Raw genomic sequence first — 17,181 nt, forward strand, 5'->3', positions numbered from 1 at the left:
AAATAATGAAACATAAAGGGAAAGATATTGAATAGGCCACATGAAAATAAGATTGCTGGCATGCTGGGGAATAAAAAGAATTGAAAGAAAGAGATTTGAACTTCTAACCCAACCACAGATAAATAAAATGTGTTCCTCTAAAAGCAGAACATTCTCAGAAGGATTACCCTTTCTAACAACCAAGCACGTCCTTAATGAGATCAAGTAGTCAACTCTCAGAACTGGATAAGAAAGTACCTCTCTGATCAAACCTACTGTACCAGGTTTGTATTGTAAAACTGACCTTGGTTGTATGTCATGCTGATGAAGTTAAGCAGACCTTACTATAATTATGTTCTTTCCTCTAGAAAACCTATTTTAGAATTCTTAAACATGCTTTGTATCTACTTGAGGTAACCCAAATTTACAAAAACAAAAAAAAAAAACACAGTTCATGTACTTTCTAAGTCTTGAAAGAATAATTGTGCTAGAGTCTGGCTTACTTCTTAAGAAGAATCTGGAGTCTTCCTGGTCCCAAGATGTTTTTTTTCTTTTGAACCAACTTACCTAAAGACATCTTGTGTGCCTGAGAAGTCAGGTAAAAATAAGGAAATAGAACGTGGCAAGGTGTAAAGTTTCTTAAACAAAAAAATCCCATCCCTCCAAAGCAATAACAGGCTTCTAGAAACCTGAGCCAGGATCGGTTATGGTGTATTTGTAACTGGTTCAGCAATGCAATATCTGAAATATTGTAGCAGATTTTAAAAGAATAAATAATAATTATTTAAAAACTTGTTTGCATGAACACTTAAAAGCAGTACATTTGGCACTTCTCTAGTTCATGTTTGGCATCCCTATAAATGCTGAAAAGAATCCAGATGCTTTTTCGGGCTTGAGGTGACAGGTAATGTGCTTGTTCCCACTGAAAGTGAGCAAAACAATGTAACTTCACCCTGTTTGTCTGCTGACCAGTGAAAACATTGATGATCCTTGTGAGTCCTTTGTGGCTCAGGGCGTTCTATGATCAGTGGTTCTGAACTTTTTAACTCTGTGTTCAGGCTTAGTCCCTGGTCCAAGATCTTGTCTAATGTGCTTGAAGCCTTTTTTTGGTGCTGTACTGGGAATTGCTACTTAATTTCTTTCAAATTAAATGTGGCTTTCACAGCTGAGGTTGTTTCAGCCAGAGGATGAATCAGCTGCAGGTTCTTATGGCTGATTATCCCTCTGTGATAGTGTTTCATGGCAACAAAGTGATGCCTAGTCCTTCCTTTAAGACCCATATGGTCTTCCTTTTGGCCTCTTTATTCCAGGATGGTAAGAAATTGTGCAAACTGCACTTTACCAGAGCTGTTATATTGAGAAAATTAAACTGATTTTTTTTCTCTTCTATCTATTGTTCTGAAGAACAAACTGTCATCTTGTGGGGAGAAGCAGCTAAGGAATATGTGATTTGTGATGTGTGTTGCTGTGCTATCATTTTTGCTAGTTTTCCTTTTTCCTTAGATATCTGAACTCAACTGAGAATCTCTTTCTAATTCAGACATGATGGTTTTGGGAATGTCCCACGTATCCATTGAATTTGTCAAGGAGTAATTGTTGGGTTGTGCAAATGGAAGTTGTCTACTTTTGAATGGCAGTGCTGCACCGGAGCAGTTCTGTTATCCCACTGTATAGGAGTTATTGCTTTCCAGTCTTCACACTGGGATTCACGTTATACCTGCGTTCTCAGCTGATGAAATTGCTTGATGCCTACCAGCACTGAGTACTGCTGGTGTTTTTTCCTCTCCTCCTCTCTCTCTTTTCTTCTATTTGTCTTCTGGAGCATGCACCTTAAGATAGGCTTTGTGTTCCTGCAGCTATGGCAGCATTTCATAGCCTGCTTTAATGGGAGTGCATGAGATATGTGGACACTGAAAAGCTTGATTGTGTGGGTCTGCTTTAGTTGCAATAACTTGCTTCAGAGTAGATTTGGCTCACAGGTGAGGGCTCTTTTTTTGTGAGCTGGAGTAAACTAGTTATGTTTGAACCTGGTCAGCAGCTGAGATTAAACTGAGGGCTGTGCTGTGCTGCACAGATCTGCTATGGCAATAGAAGTTGACATTAGAACTGCATGACTAGCTTCTAACAGCTTTGATGAAGAACTCTTTTATAGCTAAGGCAGGTAGCATTCCAAAAGAAAGGAAATCTGATGTGATTCTGTGAATACTCATTCACAGAGAAGACAGATAAAGAGAGCTTGAGGACACTCAGGTCTTTATTTTTTTTTAATATACCATTTTTATGCAGGGTTTTTAGGGGTTGGAAACATAGCCAAACACCTGCTGCAATGTTTAAGTAAAATAGTTCAGCGGAATGCAAAGCTTTTCTTCTGACCTTTATTGAAAAGCAAAAGGATGGTTAGAGTTCGCGTTGTATTTTTTTTCTAGAACATCACCTCTTCATCTTTACAGGAAAAATGAAGGCATTGAGTTTCCAATACGGAAATTATTAATTTCTTCACACAGAATAGCATTGTTTCAGATCAGCTAGTTCTATTTGTGTGCATTTCAATTAATTTGATTTCAATAACGTTGCATGGGAATAGAGACTAATTAATCTGTAGCTTACTGTGTAATATACTGCAAGGCCATTATTTTTCTCTGGTGACTCATGGTTGTGACATTTTGTTCATTATTTAGCATTGCATGACTCACCTTTTGGTCCAGATTTTAAAAATGTGCTGTGTCCTGCTGAATTTACTCGCAGGTTTTAAATACACAGGTCACTTTATAAGTAACGCCTCCTATTTGTTTCTGTGGAAGCTGCAACAGGTAGAGCACACTAACACTACTTGGTAGAGCGAATTCTCAGCTACAAAAAAATAAGTTTTTCAACACAGTCACCACCTTTAGCTGTGCATTTATTCCAGTAATGAACAAGAGCCTGCATGCTGCGCTCACCAGAATCTGCAGCAGCAGCTATGACCCAGAGTCACTCTGTGGAAACGTACCACCCACCACACCTCACTGTGCTCACATCCACTGGATGATCTCCACGATGTTCTACAAGCATCAGTGAATGTCAGTAGGTGCCATTTGTTCCATGTGGAGGAATTCCACCCATTTGCTTCATCCGCACTTCCGTGTCAGGTGCCGTTTTGTCTGACTGCCCCTCTGCTGCCATTTGTTGCTCAGCAGCAACATGTGATGGAATATTGGTGGGAAGGTTCAACCACTACTGCTGAACCACAACATCCATCCACCTCTGATGTCTTAGGCCAATATAATAAAATAGAAGGCTCTACTTCAGGTGCAGCTCTCATAGAAGTAGAGGAAATTGTGCCACTTAGAATAGGATGAATGTATAGGAAAAGCTGTGTGTTGTGTTAAAATTACTAATATTTTGGATAAAACACACGTCTAGTGTGATGAAATACTGTTTTGTTTAAACTGTATTTACACAGACATAAGGTCTGATTTTCAGCACTCCTGTGTGGAGTCAGGAGTTTGACTTGATGATCCTTGTGAGTCCTTTGTGGCTCAGGACATTCTATAATCAGTGGTTCTGAACTTCTTAACTCTGTGTTGTGAGCTGATCTTTTTTTAAAAATACACAAATAAAATCTTGAAGAAATGTATTCAAAATGGATTTAGAGTAGAGAGTTGTGTGTAAAACCAGAGGTAGCTGTGGGAGAGATGAGGAATAAATTATAAAATAAGATCTGCTTGGTCAGATAACTTACTATTCATAATTAAGGATAAAAGCTTGGGTGTGTGTCATATCTCAGCAGCCTGTACTGCAGATGTCTCTCGTATTTTCAGAGTTGAGAAGGGTAGCAGCACTTGTCTTCTGTGCTGAGTGTTTATTCCCCCCTCGCAGTATATTCATGTTGCAAATACAGCTTTTCTTAAATATTAAATTTTTATTCAATAAAAGAAGTTGTTACAGGCTTTCTGGAATTCAGCCCCACTGAAAGAATAAACTCAGAAGTACATACAAGAGTAGGTGTTGCTATCAAGTTTATGTAAATAAATACATACATTTTTAGATACACATATATATTAATATACACAGCTTACTGCTACTACACTGTTTAAGGAAAGAGGTGACTTCTGACACTAAGAATACATCAGAAAAGTATTGGTGCTAAGGAACAAATTGCTAATGATTCAAACGACATTTAATGGGAAGTTCAGAGATTTGTTTTCTGCTATTTCCAGTTCATAGTAATAGTCCTTTATCAGCCAAATGTCAGAAGTTTTGCAGCTTTAAAACATAGAAATAATATTGTGCTGTTCTTTTCCACAGAGTCTGGGCTCTCCTTGTTTCATCATTTTCTTCGGTAGCGCGACCAGGTCTTGTGTGTCATCCACATCAAAGGGGTCATCCATGGCAAAGAATGATCTCTTTCTTCTTTGCACCTCCAGATGTTTTGTTTTGCATTTTCATTTGCCTGATGGTTTGTCGGCTTCATCCCTACTTTGCAGTGGAGGTTTGGGTTGGCACTGCTGCTCAGCCAAAGTCAGGGCTGGAGCAGAGCTCGGCTGAGCCTGCTTTCTCCCACTTGCATTGCTGTATGGAAGGCTTTTTGTGGGCAGAGATGTTGGTTTTACAGGCAAGGCTCTGCAGATCTTCTTGGCCTCTGGCAGAGATTCATAAAACTGCTGTCTGTCTGCAATGTTCTTACGCTTCCCATTCACAGGTGGACGTGGGTGTTGCCTTTTGTGTCCCAATGGTTGATCTGCTGTTTTGAATATAGAATGGCCCTTTGTATGGCATTTTGATTGCTCTCTTCCCTCTGGAGCCTGGAATCATAAAATCATTGCATTGCTCAGGTTGGAAAATGCCTTAAAGATCATCAAGTCCAATCTAACCATACTACCCTACCTCTAACAATCCTCGGCTCAGTCATGTCCCTGAGCAGCACATCCAAATGGTTTTTAGTCACATCCAGGGATGGTGACTCAACCACTTCCCTGTGGAGCCTATTGCAGTGCTTAACCACCCTTTCTATAAAGTTGATTTTCCTGATATTCAACCTAAACCTCCCCTGGTGCAGTTTGAGGCCATTTCCCCTCGTCCTGTCAGCAGTGAGGAAAGAAGAGCCCCTCTCCCTCTGCAATCACCTTTGAGGTATTTTAAGAGAGCAGTAGGGTCTCCTTTCAGCCTCCTCTTCCCCAGGCTAAACAGCCCCAGTTCCTCTAGTTGCTGCTCATAGGGCACATTCTCCAAGCCCTTCACCAGCCTTGTTGCCCTTCTTTGGACCTGCTGCAGCACCTCAGTGTCCTTTCTGTACCCAAACAGGTGCCCAAAACTGAACACAGTACTTGAGGTGGGGCCTCACTGGTGCCTTTGGCCATCTGGGCCCCCTGGGCACACTGCTGGCTCGTATTCAGCTGGCTGTCCATCAGTACAGCAAGGTGCCTTTCCATCAGGCAGCTTTCCAGCCACCCCTCCCCCAGCCAGTGGGGCTGCCTGGGTTGGTTGTGACCAAAATGCAGGGCCCCACACTTGGCCCTGTTGAAACTCATAGGGTTTACCCTGGCCCATCGATCTGGTCTCTGCAGGTCCCTCTGTAGTGCCTTTCTCCCACCCGGCAGATCAGCACTCCCTCCCAACTTGGTGTCACCTGCAAACTTAGTGAGGGTGCCATCGTGGGTGATGCAGGGCCTATTCTGTTCCCCATCCCTATCTACCAGCCCCTGGCCGAGCTGACTCTGATCCATGTGGCTCAGTTGTCACACGCTTGAATGGGTCACATCCATGACCAGCAGGTCACAGTTTGTCTCACTGGTTCACACGGCTTGGGTTTCTGCCCTTTGTCGTTGGCAGTCCTTAGTATTTACCTGCTTGGTGGTGATGCAGAGCCTCATGAGCAGCACGCGCAGCTCGTTAATTTCCTCCTGCTGGGTATTGGACTTTCGTGTGGTGCCACCAGCGTGGTGAGCCATGGCTTTCATTCTAAAGGCTACTTGTTCTATTTTGAGGTGTGGGGCCAAGCAGCAGCAGCAGTGCTGCCCTTCGGGCCCCCCTCTTCACCTGCAGAGCCTTACACGGGTAAGCAGGGAAGAGGTGTGCGTTTGTTTGGGTGGGCTGTTGCCGTCGCCGGGGACCCCAGTGTGACATCGCTGTGCTGTCGCCAGGGGCAACCCGGTGTGTCGTCCCACCCGTCTCTAACTGCCCTAACTGCCCCGGTCTTGTCTAGCCCCAGAAAGTGTTACGGCCTTATCCCTAGATCTAAGTCCGTGACAGGGGGCACAGGCCCCGGGAAAAGGAGAAAACAACGAAGCTGTACTAACGGCTTGCCGCGCGACCCGGCCGGCCCCGGGCCGCGTGCGCTCCGGGGGAGGGGGAAGGGCAGAGAGCTAGCAGATAGTTTTAACGAAAACATAACGGCGGCGATCTGAGGAGGAACGATAATTTATGGAATGTAACCAAATCGAACAAAATGAGAGAGACGAGAGTATGCAAAGTGCGAGTCAAACCACGGCGGTGCGAGGGAAAGCACGTGCTTTGCTCCGCGGCGAGCTGAGGCGGCTGAGCCGGGGGAGGAAGGAGAGGTGGACCGTAGGGTCCTCCGGAGCTTCACCTCGCTTCCTCTTCCCGCCAGGTCCTCCGGGGATGCCGCCCCTCCCCTCTCCTCAGGATACTCAAACTGCCCATAGGAGGCAGTAAATGGGACCAGAACTTTAACTCTTTAACTCCCCCTGCTCCACGTGATGTTCTGATGTGGAATACTGACATCAAAAAATCACCAAACCACGACAGTAAGAGTTTTGTGTCAGGCTTTACAGTGTCAAAAGAATCTGTCCTAATAAATTTGTCCCCCCTTGCTGAGTCAGTGAGGAGCTCTGTCTCTGGTTTGGATGTGTTGATCTTTTGCTCTTGTAATTTACCCCCGGTTCAGTGCTATATTTCATAGCCCACCTCTGCCTAACAGGAGGCTTCTGATTTCCTTGGTAAAATCCCTTCCCATTCGATGCTAGTAATTCTCTGTCATCCAAAGTTGGACTGCAATGTGAAGTCCCGGCTTCCAGTCCATCCTTTATTGCAACTGTCTTTCTGTCTTTCTTTGCTTCAGTGTCATGTTTTCCTTGACAGGAAGAGGTGAAGTGCCGCTGTGTTTCAGAACTCCCAAGTGGAGGATGGGCCACAAGTGGCCCATGGAAGAGATACTTTTGCTGCTGTGGTCTGCCACAGCTGGTGTCCTGCGTGTACATAGAGAGGGAAGGTTCCAGAGGTGCTTTTTTTTTTTTTTTTTTTTGGACACACTCACTGCACTGCTTCTATAGTGTTTGCATCATTTCTACCTGTTCAGATAGTGACAGAAGCATTTGGTTTGTGCGTTGCACTGATAGGAATGACTGCAACAAATGCAAGTAGTGACAAGTTTTGCTTATTACCCATTTCCATTTTTATTATTTCCTTTTCTAAAACAACAGCAATGACCAGAAGAACAAAGTAGAGTGTTGTCTACAGACTTAATCAAAGGTATCAGAAAATATTACTAATTACTGCCATTATTTTCATCCCATTATCAATTCCCAATGATCTGCAAGCCCTTTGAGGCTTCTTAATCTTGACCTGAGATCGCTCTGAGCGTATGCCCAGCAAAAGGGCAGTCAGTTTGCGTTTCCTTCGGTGAAATACTGCGTTCAGTAGGTGCTGTCACGTGTGCTGTGAATACCACTGAGTGAACAGCGCGTCCCTTCTGGGACTGATGGACTTGGCTGGGATGAATCCTGCCACAGACTTTGGTTGAGAAGGTGTTGAAAAAACAAGAGTAAAAAATGAAGACAATTCTAAACTCAGCATTCAGGTGCAGTTCTAACCTCTCACGCTCTCCAGTCACTTTGTTCTTTAATGCGTCCCCCTCCGTGTGCATATATGCAGGTGTGTGTTTTGTGTTCCCTGTCTCTGTGGGCTTGTGCCTGAGGTACCTGTATTGTAGAATTTTAGTAGCTAAAAAGTCACACGGCTACCTCAGCAAAATGCCGAAGTAGAGTAAAAACTATTGGAAATATTGGAAAAATATTGTTTTCTTTTCATCTTGAACTTCTGTAAAATCCCGGGCACTCATATTCAATGGGAAGACCTCAGCTGTAACACAGGTTTGCTATAAGTCAAAGAGGAAATGCTTCAATTGTTCTGAGTTTCTTTCTAAACCCGCGGGATGCTGAACAAAAGTGTTGCTGCTGCTCAGCATTGCCGCTCGCTTGTACGGGATTTCAAAATTACACCTCATACGTTGTTTCTGGAGTATTGCAGTGCATTCTGCTGCCATGATACCAACCACAAATTTGTGGTCGTACTTTTACCAAAGGAAAGTTATGTATTTTCATACTCTCCATTTTACTTCTGATTAGAGCTGCAGAGAATTCTTTTCATCTACAGTTGTCCATCAGTTTTCTATTTCAAACTGTCGATGTAAATACAAACGGACACGGGCGTAATTCCAAACAGGCCAACAGGTCATTTTTTGAGAGACAAGTCAGACTTTTGTAAACCCATGCCCAGTGTCCCTGATCCCATGAAGTCCATAAGCACGACTTTAACTCTGAGCACATCGCAGTCCTTTTGACTCGAGAAGACTGCCTGATCTGCTTGGAGTTGGACACACGCTGAAGTATTTCACTTCCATGGCTGCCCAGGTTAGTTTGCATGGCTGTCTTTGGGGAGACTGTGAGATCTGCTGTTTCAGAGCTAAGCTGATTTTATCTGGTGGAGAAGAAGAAAGCCTTTCTTTTCAGGTTTTCCCTGAAAGGTTGTGCACTTAAGATTTGTTGTCAGAAGCATCTGGATTTGACTCCTGCTGTCTCTGCCACTGAACTCAGCAGGCCTCTAGGATGCACTGGCGTGATGTTTGCTAAGTTCTTAGCACTGAAGGACAAAACCATTCCTCCGTTGGTCAGTACGCTTCCGCTAAGGACAATCTGATCTTGTATTTGAAAGATGGCAAGACTTGTGATGTTGTGAGTATAGGGGAAATGCAAAGACACAGCCCGAAGCAGCGATTGAGCACCTGGTGGGAAGGCAAGGCCAACCCAGAGGAGCTCTGATGCATGTAATGCAGCTGAGTGAGAGGAAGGGCGGAGCCAGTGTGCAGCCCTTTGCAGGCCTGGTGAGAGTTGAGAGTGTGGGCAAGGCCATCTCTTGCTGGAGATCTCTGAAACCTTCCCACAGTAAGCAGCTCTTTTCCTTCAATTCCGTATTTGCGGCTGCTGCTTTTGTTCTTGTTCTCGCTTACTGTTGCCAAAGTTTTTATTTCCCCATTATTATCATGGTACTTTCTTTACTTACTGTTACAGCATTACAAGTGGGCACTTGCTTCCTTGGTTTTGGTTAGAGCAGAGGATATTGAGCCCTTTTCTGCAGTCTGTCAGGGGTGTGAGCTCATGAAAATGTTGCGGCTATTAAAGGAAGCTTTGAAATGCTACATTTCAGCATTTTTACCTTTGTAAAACAGTTATGAAGGTAGGCAGCTCCTCATTAGGCAATAGTCATTTACCTTCTACCTCTTATCAGAGTTAAGAAGGAAAGCTGTGCTTGTCTTCTGTGGAAGGCAGTTTGTCTTGGGCTCTGTCCCACTGATCCCTTGGGTGACTGCCCTGGAGACTGAGTTAGAGTAGTCTTAAACAGGTAACCCACTCATCTGTTCCACTCTCTCCTATTAGATTCTACTTCTTTGTAATACTTCAAGAAGTAGATGGCTAAGGTGATAAAGTCTCCCTAGAATCTCCATGCTGTGTTGACATTTTTCTGTGCTGCAATAAATAAGGCCATCAATGTTTAAAAGAGTTTAAATTCAAATGTCAATGCAACATTGCCTTTTCCTAGCATAAATTGAATAAAAATGTCAAATCGAGAAGTCTGATGATTGTCTCAGATTCAAATACGTCAAAATGTACATGCATGGTCTGACAGAGCTGTCCAAAACTCGCTTGGCAGATACCTGTGCACTTTGGCTTTAACTAAGGCATGTGCTGTTTGAGGCAGGTCCAAGCTCAAGAACTGTGGTGCCTGCTTTAGGTGAGAATTTCTCCTGAGCTCTCAGCTGACTTACAGTAATTTCAAACTAAATGGCAGAAGTAATGCTTCTTGTCTCTGTATCAATCCCTGGTCATCCAGTTGTGGAGTGAATGATGAATTTCAGAGTCCTGAGAAGCTGAAATCCTTAAAGTGCATAATTACAATGTCTGTAATTTACTTGCATTTTTATCATGGAGAAAAATGTATGGCTTAGAGGTAGAAAGAAGTATAAATTTTGTAGATTAATAACAAATACCAAACTTTTTTTTTTTTTTTTTCTTTCCTTGATGTGGAACATGAGGCATTTTGACAATAAACTATACCTGTCAGAACAGTGGCCTACGTGTAATGCTAGCAATCAGCTAAGAGGCCCTTCATAAGGCTTGGTATTAATCACCCTGTCGATTTGAATTCTGTGGGCATCCTTCTTTCTTTCCAATTTTCACTTGGAATTTATTTCAGAGCCAAGTCAAGGCTCTGCTATTCATTACGTTCAGCATTAGCTAATTTGGCTTTTGGCATCTCTTACCCCAGTTCCTATTAAACACTTTCCATAAATTGAGATAAGGGTTATGCCAAAACATTTGAGGATTATCAAATGGTTTCATAGAGATTGATGCATTATCATGCTGGTTTAAAGACTGTTGGGTTGCTGTCGAATTAACTATTAGCAAATACTTGAAAGTTCCAAGATAAATTTACACCTGCAGCATTTTTTCACATCTTTAGAATTGACAGCAGGAGGAAACAAACGTGAGAAAAGTTGTGTCTTAGAACATTTCTGAAAGGCTCGTTTGTGTACTTTGCATTTTTATAGACGATTTTAGGAGACCTACCTCTTAACTATTCCCTAGGAGAAAATTGTGGAGGACTTTGTGCATCTAAATCTTCTCAATAAGACTAATGAAACCAGATACCTCTTCAGTTCAGTGGTGCCCGAATACAGTGGATGGCAGCTGTGGTTGAAACACGAGTAACTAATAATCTATAAATAAATCAAAAATTCATGGTTTTGGAATTAATAGAAAATATGATGGTGCTATAAGAGGAAAAAAAGTCATGACTACACAACTGATTGGATTACTTGTGCTTTCAACTTCGCTAGGCTGTGCATTGACAGGATGTAGTTACTTAACAGATTGATGATTTATGTTGAAAGTTGTCTGGCTTAAATTTTCCTAAGGCTTTCAAATAACAGCACCGTGTTTAATAAAGCATACTGGGCTGCTTTACTTATTTTCCAGCTGGGCTCTTAGAGTATTGTAGAAAACAGTACAAAAATCCACAAGGGCAGAAGAGATCATTCCCCATTCCCTGTTCATGAGCTCTTTCACAAAGAGATTACGTAGATGATGTCTGAAATGTCACCTTTTTTTTCTTTTTTCTTTTTTTTTCATTTCCTTGCTTTGCTTTGGCTGTAACTTGCTGAAAATGTGAAGGCATAAGGCCAAGACTGGACTGCAAAGAGCTGTGTGTCAGTCCTGCTGGTGCAACAGGAATGAAACAAATACCGATTCTCAGGGTGTAGCTTCATACTTCTTAAATGATAGAAGCATGCCTCAAAATGGTATGTCATGCCTGGTATCTTTTTCAGTGTAGAGTTGTACTTGTAAGGTTTTCTGCACGAATTAACAGGTGGAAAAATGTAAATACATGGGCACTTTGCAAGGCAGCATCCTTTTTCACTGCAGGCTGAAACTCTCCCTGCAGGACTTGAAGGAACTCATCAAGAGCAAGCGTGTGAGCATTGCCTGTCCTGAGCACGTTCCAGATGAGAGCTGAGATGGATGTCAGAGTGTCAGACCTACAATAGCAAAAGGCATGAAGTCTGAGACAGAGTGACTACAACTTGTTCTCAGGGTCTCCCCTGAGTTTTGGCAGCAAGAAGGAGAAAGCTTATACTTGCAATGATGCAGGAGGAATGGGTGGTACTTGGTTAAAGATAAAAAGAAGGTGCATGCAAATCAGGACAGTTGTTTGGGTTGCAAAGATGTACATGTGTATGTTTGTGGTGGGAAAGACAGCCTCAAACTGAATGGGAGATGTGGAGAAACCTTGAAATAGAACCAGCATGAAATAACATCTTCCTTTTTTCTCATTCTCGCATCCCATATAATACTGATGTGAGGTTTTAAAAGCAGCAGGAGAAAGACTTTTCTTCAAGTCTTCTTGTGATGATTCTGCCCCGTTAGGGAGCTTCTACTGAAGCCAGTTCAGGCTGAGTGGGAAGGAAAGTTTTTTTCTTTTTATTTTTTCTCCAAGATTTTTCTTTATGTCTATTGCAGAAATATGTTCTCATAAATTTGTCTCATGGATTTTAAGGACAATTTAATTTAGTAGAACTTCCTTTATGGAAGTTTTTCTTTGCCTGTGTTGGTCCAATGACCAACCAGGGTTATTTTTCCTCTTCCTATTTTTCCTGCTCTCAGAAGGATACAAGACCCTTTCAGTTAAACACTTGCCACAAAATGAGATAAGTTTATCCTTTGGTCTGTTCTTTGTCTTTGATCTTGGCTTAGTTTAATGTCAGAATGCTGTGATCCAGAGTGCTAGCAAAGACTCTAGTGATCTCCCTGTGTTTGGCTCTGACAGTAACATGGTCCTGCAGTGGTGCTTTCTTTTCCCTTTGTGAAGGCGTTGTGCTTGTAACAGTGGAGAACTGAGGCTGAAAGTGGTGTGTTGGTTCTCACACAGAATGCCTTCTCTACATGCAGTGAGTAGTCAGTGACCATCTTGTCTCTTAGTGCATACTGGGCATAGATTGGACTACGTGCAGATTTCTGATTTTAATTGATTTTTTGAGAGTAAATATTAGATTCTGGAGAAAAAAAAAAAAAAGAAAAAAAAAAAAGGAAAGGGATGTTGTTGGATTTTGTTACAAAATTTTCTTGAAGTATTTCCCAGCTGACTTTGCATTGCATTGAGTAACCAGCCATGCAACTACTGCTTTTGCTCTCTTTTTCCCTTTTATTTTTTTCCTTTTCTTTTTCCTCCAGTTGAGTAGATTTTGACAGGACTCACTGCAGTCAGACAACTGTAGAAATCAAATCAGCTCTTCAAAATTCCATGAATTTACCCCTAATTTGCATTTTCTGTTTTAGAAGAGAGAGGGTTGGGGACACGTTGCTGCAAAACACAGCTGCTGCTACTTCTCTTGTCAGTAGCTGCCACAACAGAATAGTTCCTCCAGCTCTGGAAGCACGTGGCACAAGACCACAGAGTTTGATGGCACTGAGTTTTCCAAGAGGGACAGACTCTTGCTGTTTCTCTCTGTGCCCATTTGGCAGATTGCAAAATGGAGGGGGTGGGGTGGACTTTGCTGCTGGCATCAGGGAGCTTACAGCTTGTGTTAATGTTATCCTGGGTTTTGCTCATAGTGAAATAGTCCTCTTGAAATTGTTATGAAGGGCATGTTCTTGGAAGCAGCGCTGGTTTCTGATGGCTGCAGTGAGAAATAGCAGTTGGCTTTGTGACCTGGTTTAAAAAGATGCCGAAATCAGCTCTGTGAAGTGATTTTAGTATTGGATGGATACATTTACACTAACTGTGTAACAACTTTGGATAAAATAGTGTTGTCTCCCTATCATACATCCATACGAGTGTTAATACAACGTTTCACTATGAAGGATAATTTCGCTGTCTGTTCTGGTGATTTATTCTGTTCACATGAGGCATTTTTTCCTTAAAAGCAGATGGCTCCTTTTCCTGATCTGATTTATGGGAATTAATATATAACAGTATTAAAAAATCACTACAAAATAGGATGATAAAATGAATACAATTACTCATCTCCCTACTTTTTCTTCAGTTTCTCTTGGATAACTATTTGCATTTCCTGTCAGTTAGCAATTCCAAAATGCAATATAAACTGCTAATAAAAATAGGTATGTTTTCTTTTCAAGGGATTGTATGAGTCCAGTGACCAACATTCTTAATTTCTGCCAGTCACCTTCCCAGTTTTATTCATTTTACTCCTACTTAGTAAGTAAGAACAGCAGGAGACACTTTGGGAGTCTGTATATTTCTTAAAGTTGTTACCAGACAACAGCTGCTGCTCTCTACTAAGTTCCACTTAGTTTGCTGAGGTCACAACCTTGTGCACTAAGACATCCCACTTGGTTCTGAGCAATTTATAACTAATAGAGCTTTGTCCATCTAATCCAATCATTTGGAGGGCACAGGACAAGCAAAATAAGAACTTTTCCCCATTTGTATTTCTACTGTGTGGCTTGAAGGCTTTCTGAATTGAAAGCTCTGCTTTTATATTTAGGGCTGTTTAAAGGCTATCAATTGTGCTAGAATGAAAATTGACTTTTCTGGCAGAGAATGTCAAAAGCTGCAGATAACAGGTACATTGCCAAAGCAAACCAAACAAACACACCAAAAAAGCTTTGGAGTACTGCTTTCTGGGTGTTGTTCAGTTGATAACACAGCAATGCTCTTCATATGCTGAAATAGATAAAAACACAGTTTTTTTTCTCCTATTTAAAAAAAAAAAAAAAAGGAGTTTTTAAGGGTTAGCTGCAGCATTTTTGTTGGGAGACCATTAAGCTGAGTGGGGGAAGAAAACTTCTATGCGAGTAGAAAAGTGTTTTACTGTTGACGTGGCATTCTAAATAATATGGTATTACACATTGCATTACACAGCAGGCACTTTAAATGCTTCATTAACCTCTTAAACTGTGCTCAGGTTCTCACTGATGATGTATTACTGTCCTGTGTATGTAAATGTATTACATACACATGTACATAAATCACTATGTACTGTGTGCTGTAATTCAGTTTCTGTGCACCAAAAAAAAATTTTAAGAGCTACCAGTTTTACTGGAATAACAAATACAAAATTAAATTAGAAACTTAGAGAACGCAGTGAAAATAGCATTTCTTTAAAAACTAAACAATGTATGTTCATATTCAGATTGTGAATGAATGTAAATACAAAAAACATGGAGTAGCTGAGGCTAGATGTGGTTATTGTATGTTATCTATGTACTTGTCACAATAAATGTTTTTACATCTATTACAAACACTTCCAAAAATATGCACTTTGAGCTTCAAGCTCTGCGGAATAATATTTTTTCTATCTTTTTCTTTTTTTCCAGCACTTGCTACTGGCAATAAAGTTTGTCATGGCGTTTGTAATTCCTGATAAACCAAGAGAGATACAGATAAAGCTGGCCAAATTGGAATTTGAATCACTAGAGGCTCTCAAACAACAGGTAAGAACTACTGACCTATATAGAAGCTTTGGTGGCCTGAAGGAGAACAAAATGAGAGAGATTCTGCTTTAGTTTTAGGTGAATAAATAAATAAATCCTGAGATGCTGAGACTCCTTTAGTGCTGTATTAAGCATATCCTTTGTCTGTGTGCTCCAGGTGCTGCTGTGTAACCTCTGATCTGTGGTATTTGTGTAGAACTGGAATGTCTAACGTAGAAGCTTGTGACAAAATGATCTCTTAGTTCTGGGCAAACCAAGTCCGAAAACAATGTCCTGCCTTTTCTAGTTATAAAAATCCAGTTCTTGTGTGGTGGTGGAACATCGCTATTGAGGTCAGCAATGTCTTTCATAATCAGCCATAACAAATAAAATCTAGATTACAGTTGAATGTAATGCTTGACAGTTTTCTTTTGCCTTTTCTAGTACTTCGGTGTGAGGTTTCCAGGAGCTAGTCATGGATCTTCTGTGCTTTTTAGATGATATTAAAAGGAGCAGGGCCACAATTCAATTTCAGTTATTATTTCTCTGATTTCATTTTGTAAGCAGGCAAAACTAGGTCATCCACAGGAACCTTAAGCTCAAGCGAAGACAGTCACCTTTGATTATGACATTCCAACTGGAATATATACTGAGTCTCTTTCAACATGAGTATATATGTCAGCAGTCAGGGCTTAATCTGAATTTCAGTAAGAACCAGAAGCCTGGCAGTTTTCATCTATTACTTTCAGACTTCTTGCAGAATTCAGGAAGAATATTGGCTGGTTTTTAGGTGCCTCGGTAGGTACTTTAAACACAGAAAAAATCAGCAAACAGGAATACCTGTTTAAAACAACAGACATATAAGTCTGAGGTAAATGTGCTGTGGTGTCATGCTGCTGAGAAACTGGTTTATATACTGTTCTGGAAGTGTGTAACACTCTTAATGCTATCCAGACTCACATCTCATTGTGTTTTTCCATGCGAGCTTTACATTAAAAAGTGATCTCTGTTCTTTTGTTTGTTTTTTTTTCCAAAGCCTTTAGACCCCTCTGTCTTGGGATATAGCTATTAGAAGGATGCTAACAATATCAGACTGTAAATCTCTAAGATGCCAAAATAAATTATTAAGCTCCGTATGTAGTGTTTAGAGAGGGAACCTAATGCAGCTGCTTTGAGCTGTTGTATTGATTATGTTTGGGATCCTTAACTTTAGGCAGGGTGAGCACTTTCAGATTTTCATTAATGCTAAGATAATTGCTTTCTACCTGGTGTAGTTGAACTGTAACTGTTCTGTGTTCAAATCCTTATAAAGACTCAGTGTCTCTTTGAAAAGGATTTCAGGGAGTACAGTGTTCCAGCTCACTGATAGAGACTAATGGTAATCATTAAAGCTTGTTAACTCCTATATGATGAAAAATGCTGTAATTCAAAAACAACATCAACAGAACACCAACATTTTACATGGGAGTACGAGCACTGCTATTTCAAAGTTCTTTCCAAACTGTCAATAAGAAAGGTTTTTAGGTAGTTCTGAAATGCTTCTCTTAAACGTTTCTTCATGCATTTTATGTTGAGACTGTTGAATAGTTTGTAATAATTTGATTTATTTTGAAAATATTTTTGATACTTTCAGTGTCTGTGGTCAGTGTCAGACAAAATCCTTGAAACTTTTTAATCAAAACTGGGGAATGTGCTCCACTGTGAACTTTGTTTCAGGTTTCCCACTTGACCTTCAGGCTGGTTATACTCTTACTTTTTGGAGGGGAGGGAAGGGTAAAGCAGAGAGTAAACTTAGCACTTCAGCAGCAGATTTGGGAGACTGTGGTGTGAGATTGCTGGAAGAGGAGCAGGAGCAATCCTGATTGCAATCCCTAAAATTCTGTCTGCTGTTTTTGTCACTTGGAAGGAAGCTTGGATGCTGAGCTATGAGAAATGGTCCCCGTCAGCTACTGAGGTAAACATCGTGATCCCTCACTGTCATGGTTTTATGATTTTT

At 41.2% G+C, this 17,181-nt stretch overlaps 1 protein-coding gene across 3 annotated transcripts in view; it reads left to right on the top strand.

The window, feature by feature from the left end:
* The window catches only part of ANO10 (anoctamin 10), a 114,306-nt gene that overhangs the window by 62,171 nt on the left and 34,954 nt on the right, over window positions 1-17,181 (top strand). For all 3 annotated transcript variants that reach the window (XM_052695895.1, XM_052695896.1, XM_052695898.1), the window contains exon 12: window positions 15,090-15,206. In XM_052695895.1, the coding sequence (XP_052551855.1) occupies window positions 15,090-15,206 (117 nt within the window). The remainder of the gene's footprint in view (window positions 1-15,089; window positions 15,207-17,181) is intronic.

Source organism: Tympanuchus pallidicinctus, unplaced genomic scaffold, assembly GCF_026119805.1.
Source record: "Tympanuchus pallidicinctus isolate F22 unplaced genomic scaffold, pur_lepc_1.0 scaffold3, whole genome shotgun sequence".
NCBI lineage: Eukaryota > Metazoa > Chordata > Aves > Galliformes > Phasianidae > Tympanuchus > Tympanuchus pallidicinctus.